A 22,989-nucleotide genomic window follows, 5' to 3' on the forward strand; every position below is an offset into this window, starting at 1 on the left:
TCGTATTAATTTTCTGTCTGAATGATTTGTCTATTGGTGTAGGTAAGGTGTTAAAATCCCCCACTATTATTGTGTCACTGTCAGTTTCCCGTTTTATGGCTGTTAGCACTTGCCTTATATATTAAGGTACGCCTCTGTTGGGTTCATAGTGTGGAAGTATTAAGTCGCTTAGTCCTGTCTGATTCTTTGTGACCCCATGGACTGTAGCTTCCAGGCTTCTCTGTCCATGGAATTCTCCAGGCAAGAATACTGGAGTGGGTTGCCATTCCTTTCTGTAGGGGATCTTCCCCATCCAGGAATCAAACCCAGGTCTCCTGTATTGCAGACAGATTCTTTACCATCTGAGCCACCAGGGAAGTCCAGTGTTGGGTGCATCTATATTTACAATTGTTATGTCATCTTCTTGAGTTTATCCTTTGATCATTATGTAGTATCCTTTCTTGTCTCTTGTAACAGTCATTATTTTAAAATCTATTTTTTTCTGATACAAGTATTGCTACTCCGCTTTCTTCTGATTTCCTTTTGCATGGAATATCTTTTTCCACTCCCTCAGTTTAACCTGATTTGTAAATCTTGCCCAAAATTCTTTCTGTTAACAAGGATGCTTTTCTCATATTTGAAGTGAGCAGGGACAACTATCAGTCTAGATTGTTCTGTTTTTGGCTGCTGGATAATGAAACTATGGTCTAGTTTATACTTTCTATTTCACTTGTCAAAATAAACATCGTCACAGATTTCCTTGGAGAATTGAGCCTAAGACCCACTTAATGTTGACACCACAGTATCTTAGAGCTGAATTTCAATCCAGATTTTCCCATGTGATTATTCTGTTAAAACTGATGTTGTTGCTTGACCCTTCTACCAATCTTTGGGTTCCATTTATGTTTTTACATACTCTGTAAAATGAATAAGCATAACCACAAAAGCAGTTCATTTGAATAAAATGATGTTTTCTCTGAATAGATAGATCTCTTCCATCTATCTAATTTGACAAAGCTTGACATTTGAATAAATGTATTTATTTTTTGTGGTTTTGCTGGAAATATTTTAGTCTCGTGAGTGCCCATTTAAAATTCTAACTGAAAAAACCAACAGACAAATACAAAAAATGAGCATCTGTGAGTTACTGAGTATAATTCTAATTTTCAGCCAGTTTAGTTCATATTTATAAATGGTCCAACTTTATGGTAGTCCTAGTAGTTTATTGGCAAGATGGCAATAATATATATTATAGATTGCTTTTTAAAAGAATTCTTTTTATTGAGTGAAATGATCTGATCTTAGCAGTTCTAGTCCTGCATAGCAATGACTAAAAGTTTAGGCAGATGATGAACAACTATGTTGGTTAATCTCATCTAAATAAAAGATATTTTACTTGATATTTTTATAGCAATATTTTTTTTCTTTTAAAAATTTTAATTATATATTTGTATATATAGTTTAGTATAGTTGATTTACAAAGTTGTGTTAATTTCAGGTATATAGCAAAGTGATTCAGTTATATATATATATGTGTGTGTGTGTGTGTAATGAATGTGTGTGTGTGTGTAGATGTGTATATATATGGAGAAGGAAATGGCAACCCACTCTAGGATTCTTGCCTGGAAAATGCCATGGACAGAGGAGCCTGGTGGGCTACAGTCCATGGGATCATAAAGAGGCCCATAGAGACAAGACTGAGTGACTGACAAACACACGTACACACAAAACATATATATGTGTATTCTTTTTCAGATTCTTCTCCATTATAGGTTATTACAAGACATTGCATGTAATTCCCTGTGCTATACAGTAAGTCCTTACTGTTTCTCTGTTTTCTTTAACATAGTGGGTATATGTTAATCCCAAACTCTCAATTTATCTCTACCTCCTGCTCCCCTTTGAGAGCCATAAATTGGTTTTCTATGTCTGTGAGTCTTTTTCTGTTTTGTAAATAAGTTCATTTATATCATTTCTTTAGACCCCACATATAAGTGATATCATATGTTTGTCTTCATCTTACTTACTTCACTCTGCATGACAGTCCCTAGGTCCATCCACATTTCTACAAATGGCACAATTTCATTTCTTTTTATGACTGAGTAATATTCCTTTGTATATGTGTACGACATCTGCTTTATCCATTCATCTGTCTATGGACATTTAGGTTGGTTCCATGTGCTGGCTTTAGTAAATAGTGCTGCTCTGAACATTGGGGATGCGTGCATCTTTTAGAATTAGAATTTTTTCTGGATAAATGCCCAGGAGTGGGATTGCTGGATCACATGGTAACTCTATTTGTAGTTTTTCAAGGAACCTCTGTATTGTTTTCCATAGTACCTGCACTGGTTTACATTCCCACCAATAGTATATGAGGCTTCCTTTTTCTCCACATCATTCCCAGCATTTATTATTTGTAGACTTTTTGATAATGTCCATTTTGACCTGTATGAGGTGATACATACCTCATTGTAGTTTTGATTTGTATTGTTTAATAATTAGTGATTTTGGAGCATCTTTTTATTTGCCTGTTAGACATCTACAAGCCAAAGAGAAAGGCCTCAGATGAAACTACACGTGTCAACACCTTGATTTTGAACTTTTAGCCTTCCTAACTATAGGAAAATAGTTTTGTATGAGCTACCAGGTTATGGTATTTTGTTATGGCAGCCCTAGCAAACTAATACAGCATATGAGAGTTCTAATTACTCTATATCTCACTGACATTCAATCTTATACTCTTCATTATTTTCCTTCTAATAGGTGAGAAAAGATACCTGTTTTAATTTGATTATCCTGGTGACTAAAATTTTGAAGTTGATCACTTCTTAGAATTAATAATCATTAAAGTTCTCAGCTGTGGTTTGCTTGGTCATCTATTTTGTACATTTTTCTATCAGTTTGTCTTTTCGTATAGATTTAACGGAGTTCTTTATATAATTGAGATAATAATTTAGATACTTAGTTCCTCTTCACTTTCTGCCATAAGGGTAGTGTCGTCTGCATATCTGAGCTTATTGATATTTCTCCCTGCAATCTTGATTCCAGCTTGTGCTTCTTCCAGCCCAGCATTTCTCATGATGTACTCTGCATATAAGTTAAATAAGCAGGGTGACAATATCCAGCCTTGACTTACTCCTTTTCCTATTTGGAACCAGTCTGTTGTCCCATGTCCAGTTCTAACTGTTGCTTCCTGACCTGCATACAGGTTTCTCAAGAGGCAGGTCAGGTGGTCTGGTATTCCCATCTCTTTCAGAATTTTCCACAGTTTATTGTGATCCACACAGTCAAAGGCTTTGGCACACAGTCAAAAGCAGAAACAGATGTTTTTCTCAAACTCTCTTGCTTTTTTGATGATCCAGCGGATGTTGGCATTTTGATCTATGGTTCCTCTGCCTTTTCTAAAACCAGCTTGAACATCTGGAAGTTCACGGTTCACGTATTGCTGAAGCCTGGCTTGGAGAATTTTGAGCATTACTTTACTAGCATGTGAAATGAGTGCAATTGTGAGGTAGTTTGAGCCTTCTTTGGCATTGCCTTTCTTTGGGATTTAAGGTTTAGGCTTTTAAAACTTTGTTTAAGAAATCCATCTCTGACCCAAGGTCATGAAGAATATAAAATTTCTTCTAAAATTTTAAAGTTTTAATTGTCTGATTATTTAATTTTCACATTTTCCAAGTAGGAACCCAGCTGTCTAAGCAATCATTTATTGAATAATTTATCTTTCCCTAGTAATTTAGAATGATACCTCTGTCATATATGTTGCGATCTGTCTCCAGGAACTTTATTCTTAAGTTCCATTAATTTATTTATCTGATCTTTTGCCAGTACCATACTGTTTTGTATTATGTTTAGTTAATTTGATTGGGTAAATCCTCCTCCCATTTACTATTTTGCAAAATTTCTAGTCTGTTTGAAGATTTTTGTGATTCATATGAATATTAGGATCACCTTGTCATTCAATTAAAAGATCCTTTTATAATTTTTATTAAAATTATATCCAATCAATTTGGGCTGTGATTACTTCTTCAGAAAATATTTGATGTTTCTCATGCATATCTTACTATTTGTTTAGATTTATTCCTTCCTTATCATTTTGTTTGCTATTTTAAATGTGATATATTTAAAAGATATATTTTGTAATTTATGGTTATTGTTTAGGGACATTAAACTAATTTTTTATATCTTAATACTGTATCTAGAAATTTTCTTGAACTTAGTGCAGTTAGTTTGTAGATTATATTGGTATTTTTGCGCTAAAGATCATATCATCTGTGAATATCAACAGTTGTTTGTTCCTTTCCTATATTGTAAGTCTTACTCTTTCTTACTGCATTGATTAAGATTTCCAGAACAGCGGTTAACAGAGCAGTGATGGCAGACATTTCTTCTGCTGTTTCTAGCTTTAAACAGAATACTTTTAATTTTGATCTGTGGAATGTGATTTTTACTGTGAATTTTTTGATACATACTCCTTATCAAGTTAGGGAGTTTACCTTCTATTCCTTAAGAATTTTATAATGGATAAATTTTAACTTTTGTCAAATGATTTATTTCCTGTTTCTGTTGAGATAGTAGTTTTATTATTGCCTTTAACTTGTTATTTCATTGAATTTACATTAGTACCTTTTCTAGTTATAAACCAACTGGATATTCTTGATAAAGTCTAGTCATGGTGTATTTTTTAAAATACTGCTATGGTAATATATCACTTAGGATTTTGAAAACAGATTTTTAGTTGACCTTTAATTTTCCTTTTCTTGACCTTTATACCATTTTTTCTATCAATTTTATACTAATTTCAGGAGTAGGAGTTTGGAACTTCCTCTCTTTTTATATTCCATAGGAAAAAATTTGTATAACTGTTTTATGGATATTTTTGAAATTCACATATAAAAATGCCTGGTCTTAGAGTCTTTTTACTTAAATAGCTTTTTGATTACTGATTAAATTTCTGTTTCTTCTTGAATCTATTTTGATATTTCAGTTTCCTCTAGAAGTCATTTTTTTCCATATCTTAACATTAGGTGCCTGAAAATGTAGTATTTTGTGATGAGTTAAAGTTCTTTATCTGTGCTTGTAATTTTCTTTTCATTCCTAATATTGTTTATTTGTGCCTAGGTTCTTTTTCTTAATAAAGATCTTTATTACATTCATGGAAAAATCATTGGAAGTATTAATATTTAAGAAAGGCAACCTATTTTAAATGAACTATTAAATATATTTCTGATGAGAAAAGTTTACTTTATCTGAGAGAGCTGTATAGTCATATCACTTAGGCTACAGATTCACTGTTTTTCATCTTCTAACCACAAAGCAGAAATTTATTGATTTTTATGTTTTTAAACAGAGCCACTGAATTCCGTGAAAAATGGCTTATGTTTGTGTATCAGAAGGACAACATCATGTTTGAAAGATTTTCTTCAAATGTTTTATTCCAGAGAATTTTATAATTTTTGAAATATGCATAATATTAGAAAACCTGAACATGTTGGCATTTTTAATAAGAAATGAAGATTATCTACAGGAAATCCTGTTTCATATTCCATGACATTAAATATAATCAGTGAAATAGGCCAGCCACACAGTCTGCTTTCCTTTCATTCTCTGATGACTAATGATGTTAATCTTTTAATATGCTTATATGTTTTTTTAATTTATTTTGTGTGTGTGTGAAGTATCTATTCAAATCTTTTCTCATTTTTTTTCCACTTGGGTTGTATTCTGATGATTGGATCCTTTATATAATTTAGACAGAAATGTTTTAACAGATACAAGATTTGCAAATATTTTCTTCTAGTCTATGTCATGTCTCACCATGGTCTTAACAGTGTCTTTTTAAATAAAGAGTTTTAAATTTCAGTGAAGTCTGATTTATCAGTTATTTCTTTTATGGATCATGCTTTGGTGTCATATCTAAGAAGACTTTGCCTAACTGATGATCATTAAGGTATATTTCTTGTTTTCTTCTATGAGTTTTATTGTTGTAAAAGCTATTCTTTCTCCACTAAATTACTGTGACTTTATAATAAATCAGTTTTGCATACTATGTATGGTCCTATTCCTTGACCTATTCTATTCTGTTTCATTGATTTCTTTATCTTTATGGCAGTACCTCACTATATTGATTATCGTAACTTTACAATCTTGGTATCAGATAGTGTTAGTCTTTCAGTTTTCTTAGTGTTTCAAAGATTTGTTTTAGGTGTTTGCCATTTCATATGAATTTTAGAATTGGCCTGTCCGTTTCTAAGCAAAGTTCATCATTTTTACTTTGCAGATTTTATCTCTTTTACTCCATCATATTTAATTTTTTCATGATTTTGTTACTATAAGTAATAATGTGCTTTGAAATATCAATTTCCCATTGTTTTTTCCTAAATATAGAAATACATTGAACTTTATATGTTAATTTTGAATTCCGCAGCCTTATCATACTCCCTAAGATTTTCTACTTGGGGACTTACAAGTTTCGTGAATTTAGATGTCCAAATAACTCACCAGAGTTAGATATTATTTTTAAAAATAAGCCTTCTGTTTCACCCTAGATAATATACATGTGCCCCTTTATCTCTTTCTTTTCCTGCTAGAACTGCAGTAATCATAGATTGCTTTGCTTATGAAATTTATAATTTGATTTTGGGAATATATAATTTCCTTAGTCTTCCTTCACTCTTTTTCTTTTTGTTTCTTTTTACTCCTCTGACTGGATAATTTCAAATGAGCTGTCTTCAGGTTCACTGATTCTTTGCTTGATCAAGTCTGTTGTTGAAGCTTTTTGTTGAATTCTTTAGTCATTGTATTTTTCAGGCCTAGGTTTCCTGGGTTTTTTTTGTTGTTATGGTTTCTGTTTTCTTACTGAATTCACAGTTTTGTTATATGCCTTGTTTTCCTAATTTTTATTAGCTGTCTATGTTTTTTCACAGTTCACTGAATTTTTTTCAGAGGATTGCTTTCAATTCTTTGTTAGACAGTTGATAGATCTTCATTTCTTGGGGTGTAGTGATTGGAGCTTTATTAGTTTCATTTGGTGTTTTTATATTTACCTGATTCCTCATGATCCTTCTGTCCTTGTGTGGATATATTCTCCTTTGAGAAAGTGGTCTCTTTTCCAGCATTTACTGGATTACTTAAGCTGGGAGAGACGTTTACCAATCAGCTCTGGATGGGCAGCTGGTAGCAGCCTTAGACAAGGTGTGCTTACATTCAGGGTCTCGATTTAGAGAAGGCTACTGTGTGTGCTCTGAGGTTGAGGGACAGAGCAACTGTTATTTTTCTGCATTTGGGTAGGTCTCAGAGCTGGGCTTCGCATTTTCAGACTGAACTGTTGGCTGGGATCTGCGTTCAGGTAGGGCTGTTTGCTGGGCTCTGTGGTCACCTAGTCAGGCAGGGTTGTGGGCCATGTTCTCTGGCCTGCTGTCCAGGGAGTGCTGTTGGCTGCAATCTGGGAATGAGCAGGGCCATACACTGAGCTCCACATTCATCCATGGTTGGATGGGGCCTCAAGCTGTGCCCCCTGACTTGATGATACCTTTGGCAAGACTGTACTCAGTTAAAGCCATACACAGGGCTCTATGATCAGACGGGAACTCGAGGTGTACTTCTGGATCAGATTGGGATATACACTGTGCCCCAAAACTCGGTGGGCCTATAGGTTGGGTTCTGCAGTTTAGGAGGCTCTTGTCTGTACTCTGCTGTTTGACAGTCTCTTGCTGGGCTTCTTGGCCAGGTAGGCTGCCAGTTGTACCCCACAGCTGGGTGGAGCTGGAGGCTATGCTCAGCGGCTGAGGGGTTGCTTTTTGGGCTTACTGGTTGGGTGGAGCCATAGGCTATGCTTTGTGATTAGGTGAGGTGGCTACCTGGGCATTCAAACTGGGTGGGTTTTGAGGCCATGCTCAGCAAATGAATGGGTTGTAGGCTATGCTGTGCTGCTATACAGCGCCAAAGGCTGATCTCCACATAGTCAGTACCAGGGGCTAGGCTTCAAAGCTGTTGAGGGACACTCTTTGGACTTCCTCAGTCAGACAGGACCAGTGGTCATGCTCTGCAGTTGGGCAGGGCTGCTGGCTTGGCTATCCGCCTGAATGGGCATGTAGGACGGGCATCAGAAACCAGGGTCTCTGGTCACCTGTGAGGCTGAAGACTTATGTTCAGCAGTAGAATGGTGCTTCTGACTCAGTTCTCTGCTTGAACAGACCTACAGAATGGTCTCTGTGGCTGCCTGAGGTACCTGGCCAGCCTTCCTGGTCAGGTTGGCAGTACACTGGGCTTCGCAGTTGGGTGGGCCCACTGACTTGCTTTCCTCCTAAGTAGCCATAGGATGTTCTTCATGGCTGCCCACAATGCCTGGCATTTTTTGCCAGTCTTCACTGTTGGATGAGATTGGAGGCTGTGCTCAGTGCTTGCATGTGGCCAGGGACTTTCTTCCCTGCTTGGGTGGTCATAGGATGTGCCAAGTGACTGCCTAGTGTCTCAGGCCAGGCTTTCTGCTCAAGGTGGGGGGAAGGGTGGGTTGAAGGCTATGCTCAGCAGTTGAGTAGGGCTGCTGACTTGCTTCCCTGTATCAGCAGAGCCCTAGAATTTGCTCCTCCTCCAAGACAGCCCTCTGGCTGAGGAACCAACCAGGCAGAACTGCCAACCAAATTCCCAGACCAGCTGGGGTCACAAGCTCATCTCTGCAAGTGGTCAGAGTTGCTGGTCAGGATCTCAGCTCAGGCCCAACTGCTAGTAGGAATGCAGTCTGCCAAGATTTGCACACTGACTGCTGTGAGCCCCGTCCTCCTTCTCTATCTTTAGCTGATTCTCCTAATAGTCCCCATGAAGTACTTAAGTGGGCCTCCCAGGAAGCATCTGGAATGCTGGGGAAGCTTCATGTCCTCTTACACTCTTTTCCTGCAGGAGAAGCTTTAGGCCCAGGGAATCTCATCAGGGCAGCCCCGCACTGAGCTGGGGGCTGGGGGTTGGGGGTGGGGAGGTCAGAGTGAAACCACTCCTCTTGCTCTTCTCATGCTCTTTCTCTCAGTTATTATGGTTGCGGGGGATACTTCATACTCACCCTTTCGTTCTGGGATCTTCAAAAAGGTATCTAGTCTGTGAATAGTTGTTAGTTACTCTTTCCCTGAGTAGTACTGAAGTCAAGAATCACCTATTTTGCCCTCCATCTTTCTCCAGATTCCAGTTTTATTAAACTGTTGTTTCATACGTTTTATCTGGGTTTTCACTTGTTAAGTCGCTAGGTCATGTCTAACTCTTTGCGACCCCATGGACTGCAGCATACCAGGCCTCTCTGTCCTGGGTTTTCACTTGTTCCAGGCTTAATGATAAATCTGACCTCTGTTACTTCATCTTGGCCAGAAGATATTCTATATATCTTTCTGCACAGTGAATGTAATAAAACATTCGATTACCTAAATATTCAGGTGAAGAGATTGTTCTTACAGATTTACTCTTTTCTGTATGGGATTTGGAAAGAAAAGCCCTTATTGTGTTCATTTTTTGCACTGACTTCTCTATTACTTTTCTTTATCTATAGTTTATCCATAGTTGGATTACATTATTACATATAATAATGTAATATAAATCACTAATTATTTTCTGTTCTATTAGAATTAGATGGGATTTAATACTTAATGGAACTCTGCTGAAAAGACTTTATGCTGTTTTTTCATGCCTGTTTTCCCCTAACATTATTCCATCAAAGTAGGAAGAAATGAGATAAAAAGAAGAACCTGGACATATCTTTCAACTGACTGAAATTTTGTATCACTAAAATGTATTCTGGAAAAGGACATCCTAATCCTATGGTATATTGCTGCCATAATAAATTACAAGAGGTGGTAATTTTATTTTGTTTTCAAATTAATTCCTACAAACCAGCCATCTAATTCAGAAAGCGATTAAGAGCCAAGTTTTAAAAATTATGTACCAGGAAATGCCTCATTTATGAATGTATACGTATTTGTGCTCATAAATTGGGTAATTGTGCACCTAACAACTCTCTTCATTTTACCATTATTCTGTTGTTTGTATACAAATGAAGCTTTTTTTTTAAATTCAAATTCTGTAGCCTGGAACATTCACGATTAGTGGATGACTATCATTTCTGCTTCTGTTCAGTGTTAATGCATATAATTTCATGTGAAATTATAGAATATTTTATTTACTCCAGTATAACTGTAGCTTCCCTGGTGGCTCAGATGGTAAAGCGTCTGCCTGCAATGCAGGAGACCCGGGTTCGATCCCTGGGTCGGGAAGATCCCCTAAAGAAGGAATCCACTCCTCTTGCCTGGAAAATCCCATGGGTGAAGGAGCCTGGTAGGCTACAGTCCATGAGGTCGCAAAGAGTCGGACACGACTGAGCAACTTCACTTTCTTTCTTTCTTTATAACTGTAACAAGAGCTTCTTTACTAAGCATTCATTCTGAAGTTAATTTGGCTTTATCTGTTATATAAAAATACTATAAAAGGTATTAAAGTTTTAAATTACTTTTTTCATCAGGTTGATATATAAATTTAAGTTCTGTCAAGTATAGTTTAAAAATTGTTTTCCTGGAATGATTGCGATGGTACAAATAGATATCCCAGGTTATAGCTCATCTCTAAAATGACTGAGCCCAGATACAGTAGTCCTGATAAGGTTTATTGACAGACACTGTGCTAGCTACTTAGAAACATTTTCTCATTTAAATAGATTATGGAAGAAAAAAATCAGCCCTTTTTTAATCTTCTCAATATTTTTCCAAAAGTATATATGCATATTTGTATATATGTATGTAAATATGTGTGTATGTATTAGTTTCCTATTGCTGCTGTAACACATAACCATAAACTTTTTGGCTTGAAATATTAGAAATTTATTTTCTTACAGTTTGGGAAGTCAGAAATGAGTTACATGGGGCCAAAACCTAGGTGTCTGTGTGGCCACATTCACTAGAGAAACTCCAGATGAGAATCTGTCCTTGCCTTTACCAGCTCCTAAAGATGCCTTTCTTGCATTTGTTGCTCATGACCCATTCTCCCATCTTCAAAGTAATATGCATGACCTTCTCCTCTTTTGTAATAAGATTTCCTTCTACTCCCCTCTTATAAGAACACTTGTGGTTACAATTTATGGCTCACTTGGGTAATCCAAGCCTATTTCCCCTTCTCAGGATCCTGAATCACACATACAGTTTTCTGTCACCTAAGATAGCATTACAGATTCCAGGCTTAGGATGTGAATATCTTTTATGGCAAAATTGGAGTATAGAATACTGTCAAAAGTCACATAAAAACAAAATATGTTAGAAGTAAGTACAGTTTGATAATATAAGCAAGAAATCCTGGAGTTCCTCTGCTATGCTCCAACATTTTATATTGTTGACTGGTAGTTTTCATTCCCAACATAAACAGGACATTAACCGTCAGGTGTTTTTTCTGGTATTCTTCATCTTCTATTCTTGTCTTTCCCTTCCTTGTAAAACCAATGCTTAGTAATCTAAGGTTATAAGTTCATGAACTGGAGCACAGGTTTACGTGGCCTGATATTGTGATTAATTTAGAAATAATTTGCATTTGATATTTGAACATAGACACATTTTCAATTACATGCTTTTGTACTCCTTTTAAGGCTTTTTGTCACCCTCTCCTTCAACTTTGTTCTCAACACTAGTGAAAGAATTGATCACTTTGGCACTAATGGTGTTATTCAGAGTAGTATGATGAGTTTTTAGGTGACAGTTCTAAAGGTTCCTTAATTCTTCAAAGATCATACATCTCTGAGCTAGATTATTTTTTTCTGTGTTCAGTATCTTTCCAGTGTTTATGTCTTACCCTTACCTTTGGAGGGAAAATTTCATTTGGTACTTCTAATATGTGTTATGGTCCAGTGACTTCTAGAGTTACCAATAAATATGTTTTAGCAAAGTAAGCATGTATTTTCTTGCATAACGTATAAGCTAAATGTTTACGTTTTCTTCCTTGAACTACAGAATACCAGAAGGCCCCATTGATCAGGGACCAGCTTCAGGAAGGATTCGTGCTTTAGAAGAGCAGCTTGTGAAGGCCAAAGAACAGATTGAAAATTATAAGAAACAAACTAGAAATGGTAGGTAATCATACATTGTTTCTCCTCTTCAATATACTGATATTAGTACAAATAATTGAAAGCATCCTTTCATTGGAATGTTGGAAATGCTAATACTCTCCATTGCTTGACAACAGGTTTGGGGAAGGATCATGAAATCCTAAGGAGGAGGATTGAAAATGGAGCTAAAGAACTTTGGTTTTTTTTACAAAGTGAGTTGAAGAAATTAAAGAATTTAGAAGGAAATGAACTCCAAAGACATGCCGATGAATTTCTGTCAGATTTGGGACATCATGAAAGGTACTTCCTTTACATTTCATTTGGGACTTAGTAAAGATTATAATCTAAGAATGGGAAATGGGAACCTTTGTTAATTTCCCTGCTGAATGGTAAATGATACCTTCCATGCTGGGAAAGATTGAGGGCAGGAGGAGAAGGGGACGATAGAGGATGAGATGGTTGGATGGCATCACCAACTCAATGGACATGAGTTTGGGTAGGCTCCGGGAGTTGGTGATGGACAGGGAGGCCTGGCGTGCTGCAGTTCATGGGGTCACAAAGAGTTGGACACGACTGAGCACCTGAACTGAATGTTCAGAAGCAGTAGAGTGCCTGAGGGCTCAATGGACGATAATTACCGAATGTAGTTCATCACCAGAAAATATTATTTTAAATGATTTTCTAGAAATCTTTATGCCCTGACTAAACTCCAAAGGTAGTGCTCAGTCAGCTAGCAATACATTAAAATATCTTCCTAAATCTCCTTGTTATACAACTGACATGTGAAGTGGAGTGTGCAGTTTACATTACAGTACATTCATTGGAACACATACTGAGGCTGGCAGTTATGTTTTGAATTGAAACACTGAAAACTTCAGCAGCTTTTTAAGATTTCTAGAGAAAGGTTAATAAGTTTTTGATAAAAAGGAGCATTCTGTTAATTGCTATTCCATTTAGTTGCTAGAAAGAAGAACCTAAAATCTGCCTAGTTAAATTTGTTTCTCCTGTTTGCACATTTCTGAAAATGTGGAGTTTATCTTCCGTGGCAAAGGACACATTTTGGTCTGGTGTGTTCATGCAGAACAAAATGTATCCGAGAATCTTTATAGATATGTAAAACCTGTCCGTAGGCCTATTATATTTGCAAGTCTATATTCCCAGTGGGATTCTGATGGTAATTACTGTCTCATTAGTGAACAATAAAAGAAAAATTGTTGTATTAACACAGCCTACCACTGTGAAGAGGAGAAGAATTACCCCACAACCTAGAGATTCATATATATTAACATATCAGCAATATTGTAGTTATTTTGAAATATTGCTTTGCTGTTTTAAGTGAAATTACAAATAAAATCTGTCAGTTTATTGGACTCATTTTAGTATTAGTGAATCTATAGCAGTTTCATTTCAGTTCAATCGCTCAGTCATGTCCGAATGTTTGCAACCCCGTGAATTGCAGCACGCCAGGCCTCCCTGTCCATCACCAACTCCCAGAGTTTACTCAAACTCACGTCCATCGAGTCGGTGATGCCATCCAGCCATCTCATCCTCTGTTGTCCCCTTCTCCTCCTGCTCCCAATCCCTCCCAGCATCAGGGTCTTCTCCAAAGAGTCAACTCTTCACATGAGGTGGCCTGTTACTCCAGGAGTATTGGAGTTTCAGCTTCAGCACCAGTCCTTCCAATGAACACCCAGGACTGATCTCCTTTAGGATGGACTGGTTGGATCTTCTTACAGTCCACGGGACTCTCAAAAGTCTTCTCCAACACCACAGTTCAAAAGCATCAATTCTTCGGTGCTCAGCCTTCTTCACAGTCCAACTCTCACATCCATACATACTCTATAGCAGTTTAAGAGCATAAATTTCAAGCGGCATTGATTTACTAGGTCACAGATTCAGCAGTCCCTTTGAAATTTTTGCCTAACTTGCAGTCAGGTCATACTTAGACCTTTAGACCAAATATGGACTGATTCTGTCCTTAATGCTTCTCCACCCTAAGCTGATTTTGGGCACCAAGATTCTGTTAATTGGAGCTTTGTGCTTCTGTGCTTTGCTTATTGCAGTTTTTTAGGAAAATGCAGATCTGAAGAGGATTTTAGTTGGGCAGACTCTATGGTATTTTAAAGGATAAATTTTGGCTCTTCTGATAGAATATTTAATTTTAAAGTTTGAGTGATTTAATTACTTGAAAATTTAATTTTTTCAATTCAGTTCACTAGCTCAGTTGTGTCCAACTCTTGTAACCCCATGGACTGTAGCACGCCAGGCTTTCCTGTCCATCACCAACTCCCAGAGCTTGCTCAAACTCATGTCCATTGAGTTGGTGAAGCCATTTTATTTTTTGGCTTTTTCCAAATTAAAATAATTATTTAAAAATTATTTTGTGCTTAGGTTCTGTGACTGTATGTAGGAATTGAAAAAATATGTGGAAATAAAAAAATGTTGGGCCCTGAAAAGTTGATGCAAATCAATGTTAATTTTTTTGTGAGTTGAGTTAAATCTTAAATACATTTTGTTTCTTGACACTACCTTTTAGTAAATGTTAAGTAATAATATTTTGCTGAAAACAAAAAAGGCAGGAGACCCAAAATACCCAGTTTCTTTTGCTGTCTTAAGCAGAACTTAAAATGAACTTAGGATACAACTTCACAGGGTAGTAATTTAACTCGAGGCAGCCAGATTAGAATACCGTATTACAAATAATGAACAAAGGACAACCAAAAATTAGAGAAATAACCTTTAAAGTAATGAATGTACAAATAGAGAGGATTTGTATGTATGTAGCATATGCCATCTTACTGTTAATTTCCAAGATCTTTAAGTATAAGAATTAAAACAGACCTTTGTCTCTGGTGATTTTTACATTACACAAAATCCCCATTTTCTTTTTATGCTGGCCCAAATTATAGTCTATAGTCTCTGGACTGAAAGTCTATGTTCTCTGAAAAAATTAGTTAGAGGTTGAGTCTATCAGTTTTCTTGTTCAGATTTCCCTTTGAATCACTCATCATTTTTTTGTTCAGAAAGACATCAGTTAGAGCAAAATTACTTATGGGCTTTTGTTTTTTCAGAATGGCTTTCTTTATGTGTTAAAATTCTGTTCCCATAGAAACTCTGATCTCTTTTTTTTTTTACTTTCTAAATAAACTTCATTGTGTCATAATTTATTTACAATGAAATGTACATAATTTAGTCTATAGTTCTGTGAGTTTTGACAAATGCTCCTAGTTTTATAACCACCACTGCAATCAAGATACAGAATTGCTACTGCCCTAGGAGAATTCCTTCTGCTCCTTTATAGTTAGCACCTTCCCACCCCCAACTTCAGTCCCTTATACTCACCAAATCTGTACCCTGTCCCTATAATTTTGCCTTTTCCAGAATTTTATGTAAATGGGATCATACTATGTAGATTTTTGAGTGTGGTTTCTTTCACTTGGTATAATACATGTGGGATTCACACATGTTGTTTTGTGTATTGGTAGTTCATTCCTTTTTATGGTTAAGTAATAAGCATAGTATGGATGTACCACAGTTGGTTTATCCATTCAGCATTTGAAGGACACTTGAGTTTTCTATTTTTTGGCGATTATGTATATATGAAGCTACTATAGACATTAACGTATACGTTTTTGTGGAAACATGTTTTTATTTCTTTTGGATTAATACGCAGGAATGGGTTTGATGGGTCATATATGGCGTATATCATGGCATCTGGTCCCATCACTTCATGGCAAATAGATGGGGAAACAGTGGAAACAGAGGCTGACTTTTATTTTTCTGGGCTCCAAAATCACTGCAGATGGTGATTGCAGCCATGAAATTAAAAGATGCTTACTCCTTGGAAGGAAAGTTATGACCAACCTACACAGCATATTAAAAAGCAGAGACATTATTTTGTCCACAAAGGTCCGTCTAGTCAAGGCTATGGTTTTTCCAGTGGTCATGTATGGATGTGAGAGTTGGACTATAAAGAAAGCTGAGCACTGAAGAATTGATGCTTTTGAACTGTGGTGTTGGAGAAGACTCTTGAGAGTCCCTTGGACTGCAAGGAGATCCAACCAGTCTATCCTAAAGGAGCTCAGTCCTAGGTGTTCATTGGTACTGATTTTGAAGCTGAAAATCCAATACTTTGGCCACCTGATGTGAAGAGCTGACTCATTTGAAAAGACCCTGATGCTGGGAAAGATTGAGGGCAGGAGGAGAAGGGGACGACAGAGGATGAGATGGATGGATGGCATCACTGACTCGATGGACATGGGTTTGACTAAACTCTGGGAATTGGTGATGGACAGGGAGGCCTGGCGTGCTGCAGTTTATGGGGTCGCAAAGGGTCAGACGCGACTGAACTGAACTGAACTGATATGGAGTGTATGTTTAATTATGTAAGGCATCACCAAGCTTTGTATTCTCACCAGCAATGTGTAAGATTTCCAGTTGTTCCATATCTTGTTGCCCTTGATTTTGTCAGTTTTTATATTTTCTCCCCTCCATTCTAATAGTGTAGTAATATATCATTATGGTTTTAATTTGCAATTCCTTACTAATGTTATTGAGCATCTTTTAATGTGCTTAATTGCCACCCATATATCATCTTTGGTGTAGTATCTTTTCTAAATCACATGCTTGATTTTGGGGAATTGTCTTTTTATTGAGTTATAAGCATTCTGCATTTTATTCTGTATACAAGTCTTACTGGTGCATTTTAGAGAGCTCTTTCTGAGAGCCATGTGAAGGAAAGTCTGTTGTCAGGAAATTAGAAAGATTTTACAGAAGTCCAAGTAAGTGATAATGAGCTTCTGGACATGGGTAGTTGGCAGTAGGAATAGAAAGGGATAAATGTGAGAAAAATAGAAGTCTCAGAACTTGGTGACTGATCCAGTGTATGGAGATGGGGGACTCAAAAGTAATTGAGGACTTTGTATTTTGCTGGAAGGATAGCTTTCATAAATGGAGATCATTGTTTCTTGTTTAGTAATTTGATTTTTTCCCCTGACAAAGTGTAGTTTCCTGATGCCTGGAACTCTAAATTCAATACCTTCTCTACCCTGCAGTGCTAAGCAATCATTACTTAGTTTGCATTCAGTAAGTTATGTCTTTTTTATTTAGTATATGCATTCTTTGATTATTTCACACTCTACTTTGCACCCTGTGCAAAAACAAAATCCTATTCCATTGAAAGATTTATTAATTTTGTGCAACTAAAGAAAATTATATAACTGAGGTCAAAATATTCTCTTGTAATTGAGAATCGCAAAAGGTATGAAGGGTAAGTTACAGGAGAAAAGTCATTTACCTCTAAGTATAAAGCTAGAAGCCCCAGTTGATTTTAACAGTGGATGCTGCAAAACAGTATTTGTTAGAAATCACAGAGTATATAGGGGAGGAATTGGAGGTGGGCATCTAAAGTGTTATCAGAGTCATGCTGAAGGGAAGCCTGTGGGACCAGAAGAAAAACCTGACATTCTGTATTTTTGTACTCCGTGCCCTTGACTCCATGTTTGATTTACTTTGGAGGATTTAAGTGATCCCTGTATCTAAAAGTAGTCATGAGACTGCAGTTATCCATCAATCACTAAAAATACAGTGTTTCCAATTTGGAGTGTAATTCTGATTCTAAGCAATGAAGTATGAACTTCCTTTGAATGTGAATGATAAAAAATAATGTTGCTTACCAAATATATCTGATCATTTGTTTATATTTCATGGACCCTGTGCTTAGTAATTTTTTAAATGCATCTAAAAATATGTGGAAATTGAGGGGGGAAAAAAACCCACTTTGGCTCATCATAAACTTAGGGTTGTTAGAGTCAGAGAACTAGTTTAGATTTTATGTTTTATCCCATAGTGCTTCTCTTCCTTCAAAGAAGAGGAGAAAAGTAAAATGAATATGGAACATTATTTTCTTTTGATGACTGTGAGCTCTTGGTTCCAATCTATTTATTTTACAGATGAAACTGGAAATTCAGTTTAATATTGAAAAGGAAAAAATATGTATCCTTTGTTGTTTTTACACATTTTTTCATACTCAGTTTTTATTGTCTCTTAGGCCTTATAGTTTAATATGATAAGTGAAATTGCACATCTTTCATTTTAATTCTTCAAAGAGTAATATACCATATTGAAAGTATATAAATCAGAAGTCCTTTTATATATGTTTATTAGTGTATATTAGATTTCTTTTTATTTGTGTGAACAATATGAATGGTTTATAGCAATGTTATTATGGAAAGTATATTTTAAATAAGTCAATTCTAAGAGCAGAACTCCTTTTTCAGTGAATAAATTTCCTAGAACCCTAATATAAAACACTAAATGTTGAGTTAATCACAAATATTGCTAATGTCTTCAACTGTCATACTAAGTAGAAAAATTTTAATTTCTAAACATTTTTAACTCGTAAAGTCATGGTCATAGATATTATGAAGATATTTGAAATTCAGTACTTATCATCTGATAAATAGTGGCATATCTCACAACAGTCTCTTCTCAACATATAGGTAAATTAGAAAGTCAATGGGGGAAGTCAAAAGTGCTCAGTGCCAATTGTTAAGAATTTTTGTGTGTCGTCATTACCCTAAGTCTTTTTCAAGTTTCAGCAAGGCATCAAGAGCACCTAGAGGGTGTCTTAAAACACGGATTACTATATCCCATCCTCAGAGTTCCTGATTCAGTGGCCTGGAGTGGGGCCCGAGAAATTTGCGTTTCTAACATCTTCCTAAGTGATACTGTTGGTCTTTGAGAACAGAGGCTTTGCAGAATCCCTGGTTCTCTTTCTTGGTTCACCACTGATAGAGGCTGTGTTAGGTTTCTTAGAAAAAATCATGTCTTTATATGTTGGTGCGCCTTATCAGTAAACTGGGGGCGGGGAAAACTCTTTTCTTTTGCTCCCCACTTGATGCTGTTTCTTTTAGTGAGGGGACCGTATTTCTTTTCTAGAATGTGGCTCTCATTGTTCATTACTCAAAATACCTACCATTAATGCAGCCTGGATTCCAAATATCATGTGGGTTTTAGCTCTCCTGAGATTTTTAGCAAAATGCTGTTGACCTGATTAGCCTGTTACTTGGGAGCTAGTTAATTAATAATATTCTTTGACTTTTAGGAGTTTTTATTTTTTAAGAATTTAGAGGGGCTGAGGTATAATAAATAAATACAGAGTAGAATAGTATTATTACCTGGTATATTGATCTCAAGCATTAATATCATTTGATCTTTCAGTTGATGATCATTCTAATGATTCTATGTGACCATGCTTCATAGTAATAACATCGCATTTACTTGATGCTTCTGATATCATTGATCATGAATTGACCCTGGCCTCTTTGAAATAGCAAGAGGGAAATCAGCAGTTTAGAATGATTATTTTTGTCATTATGACTTGATTACTTATGTAATAGTTTTAAATTCAGTGCTTAGATTTATGATTTTTAGATTTGGCCGTTAGTTTCTGAGGATATCATGAAAAGTTTTATCTTGCCACACTTTTTGCTTGTTCAGAAATACATTTCACTTAATTGTTGTTGCCTTGGCTCTTTTTGTCATCTTTATGGTGCCAGACACCAGTTTATGAAATAGTTAACTGGAGTTGTTTCTTTTTTATTTTAAATCATACCAATTATTAAAGGACAGGAGGGCTCACAGAACTGATGAGCTATTTCTCAGTTACGTTGACTGAAACTACTGAGAAGCAGCCTAGTAAAGTAGCAGTCTCATTGCTCCTGCATGGTTTGCATCATCTCATTACCAGTGATTTGTAAAGCAGCTTTGCTAAGACTGAGAACAGCTATGTTTCCCAAATGATGAATGATACTTATGACTAATTAAGCTGATTAGCTTTTTGCTACTGTGTGTAGGGGAATATGTAACAAAAATAACTTCACATCAGGCAAGGGGTGCGGTATCTGACTGGTTATAGAGGAATATTGGTAAGTTAATATCTCACAGGTTTATTTGATCAGAATTGCTAGTCATAACCATTGTGGTCCAATAGCTTGTTTTTTTTTTCCCTCTCTTTATAAAGTAGACTCTCCTCAACTGTCTTTGAAAGGTTCAAGAACTGAAATCTTCATTCTTGAATAGTTAAGTTTTGTGAACCTTCAACACTATCATTCTTTGTATTTTATTTTATTATATATATAATCTTAATTTTTTCACATGTATTTTGATTCTTACATGAAGCTGGAATGTAGATATTTCTCCAGTTTTTAGTATCTTTAGGCAAAATGTTTTTGTATGATTGTTTTCCTACTAAGGAATTTAAGTGATACTAGAACATTCCTCTTAATATCCTTGGACAAAGGGAGACATTGTCATATGAAGTTACTCTTATTCAGCTTGTTACTGAATTTCTATCAGCCGGATTGTGATTCTCCATCTTCTGTAAGGAAACATTCTCTCCTGAAATAAAATTTGCATTGGAAGAAGAATCTGGTGGAAAAGTGTGTCTCATCTAGTGGCCCTAACTCTTGTTTTGTGTGACCCACCCTTACATCTCCTTGGGTATGGTTTCCAAGCTCAAAATTTTTTTTTACATTAAAAATACTTAATTTACTAAGGATTTCCTATGTGCCAGTCACTGTGATAAAGGCTCTCTGTTCATTTTCTTGTTTTATCAACATAACAGGAGACACAAGAAACACAGGTTCAATCCCTGGGTCAGGAAGATACGCTGGAGAAGGAAACAGCAACCCACTCCAGTATTCTTGCCTGGAAAATTCCATGGACAAGGAGCCTGGCGGGCTACAGTCTAAGGGGTTGCTAAGAGTCAGACATGACTGAGCACGCACGAGCAATACTATGTGGCAAGCCTCCTTATTTTACAAAAAAGCTATACTTAGGCCTAGAGAATTTAGATAGCTTATGCAATTAAGTAGCAGAGCTGTTCTATCTAAATTCTTTCTCTTAATTGCTAAATACTTCTCTGAGCTTTATTTTTCTCTTCCACACATGGAGATATAATTCCTGCAATGTAGCATTGTGATGATTAAATGTGGGAAAATATATAAAACACTTTCCACAATTACTAACACATTGTAGAATCTGGTAGACTGTAGTCAGACCTGCCCAAGGAAAGTCCCATAGGAGATAGATATAGAAAATTCCTAGATCTTGCGAGGAAGGCACTGTTAAGGGGAGATTGTCACAGTGCTCAACAGGAAGAATTTCAAGGTCTGAAACCTAAACATAAGCCTAGTGGACCTCACTCACCAAATAGCATAATTATTGCCCTATGTGGTGGTATGAGCTTTTTTTATTGCTGCCCTTCTGGACTCCTGTATGCCTGTGTGGGCTGTCAGAATGGCGGTATTCTAAAATTCCTCCTGAGACAACATGGGAGGCAGTGGGAGCACTGTTTGCCTGTCTGTCTCCTGGTCACAGTTTTATCCTTTGCACGGTTTGCTTCTGTCCCAGGAGCAAACCAAAGTATTGCACCTGATGCATATTGACCTGTGGATTAGGTTTCATGGTGTACCCTCCCTTAGTCACATTTGCTTTAATAAATGCCAGTTCCTTCACCTTGGGTTTGAATTACATCTTCTGTGCCAGCCGTTGGGGGGAGTTTCCCTCTTCAGCATTTTGAATCAGGTATAAATAATACTCTGCTTGTGGTTCTTCATTGGCATAATTGAGAGAGACTTGAACATTTAAAAACAGTTTTGTGAATATTAATACGTATAAAAATAGGAAAATTAACAGCAAGCATAAAGAATATAAATGCAGGCCAGCTTTGGAAGAAGGGTTTGATATTTGTCAGCTATGAGTCACAGATGTTTGTCTGGTCTATGACTTATCTTCAGACATGTGTATTCTACCCTCAAATGACCAGTGCTGTTCTGCTGGTCCTTTGCCTGGATTTGTATTAATATTTCCCAGGCTTTAATACCTCAGGACTTTAGATTCACCATCCACCTCCTAGATTTTTGGTAATCTTCATAGTCAAAACCAAGTCAGCCAGATTATCAGCTTTTGGACACTTCTAGGAGATTTGATTTTAGGATGAAGTCACTGAAAATCCAGAATTTCTGTGGAATGGTTTTCAGGCACCATGTTTTCTTGTAATGGGCTGGGAAACTGAATCTTTCTGTTTGAATATCCTCATGTCTTTAGCTAACAGGTTGACCCTTTAAAAAATGTGGAGGTTTGGGACTCCAATCCATTGCACATCAAAAATTCACATTTTGACTTCCCCAAAATGTCACTAATATATAACCTTCTGTTGACCAGAAGCCTTACTGATAACATAAACAGTTGATTAAGCCATGCTTTGTGTATTGTGTATCAATATTATGTACTGTAGTCTTACAATTAAGTAAACTAGATTTCTGTTTTTGTGCCAGTACCATACTGTCTTGATGACTGTGGCTTTGTAGTATAGTCTGAAGTCAGGCAGGTTGATTACTCCAGTTCAATTCTTCTTTCTCAGGATTACTTTGGCTATTCAAGGTTTTTTGTATTTCCATGCAAATTGTGAAATTATTTGTTCTAGTTCTGTGAAAAATACCGTTGGTAGCTTGATAAGGATTGCATTGAATCTATAGATTGCTTTGGGTAGAATAGCCATTTTGACAATATTGATTCTTCCAATCCATGAACACGGTATGTTTCTCCATCTGTTTGTGTCCTCTTTGATTTCTTTCATCAGTGTTTTATAGTTTTCTATGTATAGGTCTTTTGTTTCTTTAGGTAGATATACTCCTAAGTATTTTATTCTTTTTGTTGCAATGGTAAATGGTATTGTTCCCTTAATTTCTCTTTCTGTTTTCTCGTTGTTAGTGTATAGGAATGCAAGGGATTTCTGTGTGTTAATTTTATATCCTGCAACTTTACTATATTCATTGATTAGCTCTAGTAATTTTCTGGTATAGTCTTTAGGGTTTTCTATGTAGAGGATCATGTCATCTGCAAACAGTGAGAGTAAACTAGAGAAAAGGAAATATTATTAA

General features: G+C 36.3%; 1 protein-coding gene across 6 annotated transcripts in view; it reads left to right on the top strand.

Annotated features, from left to right (window-relative positions):
* Positions 1-22,989, top strand: part of FUT8 (fucosyltransferase 8) — a 314,622-nt gene that overhangs the window by 183,829 nt on the left and 107,804 nt on the right. For all 6 annotated transcript variants that reach the window (XM_043472310.1, XM_043472309.1, XM_043472307.1 and 3 more), the window contains 2 exons: positions 11,949-12,064; positions 12,181-12,343. In XM_043472310.1, the coding sequence (XP_043328245.1) occupies positions 11,949-12,064; positions 12,181-12,343 (279 nt within the window). The remainder of the gene's footprint in view (positions 1-11,948; positions 12,065-12,180; positions 12,344-22,989) is intronic.

The sequence above is a fragment of the Cervus canadensis genome, chromosome 6, assembly GCF_019320065.1.
Source record: "Cervus canadensis isolate Bull #8, Minnesota chromosome 6, ASM1932006v1, whole genome shotgun sequence".
NCBI classification, from domain to species: Eukaryota; Metazoa; Chordata; class Mammalia; order Artiodactyla; family Cervidae; genus Cervus; species Cervus canadensis.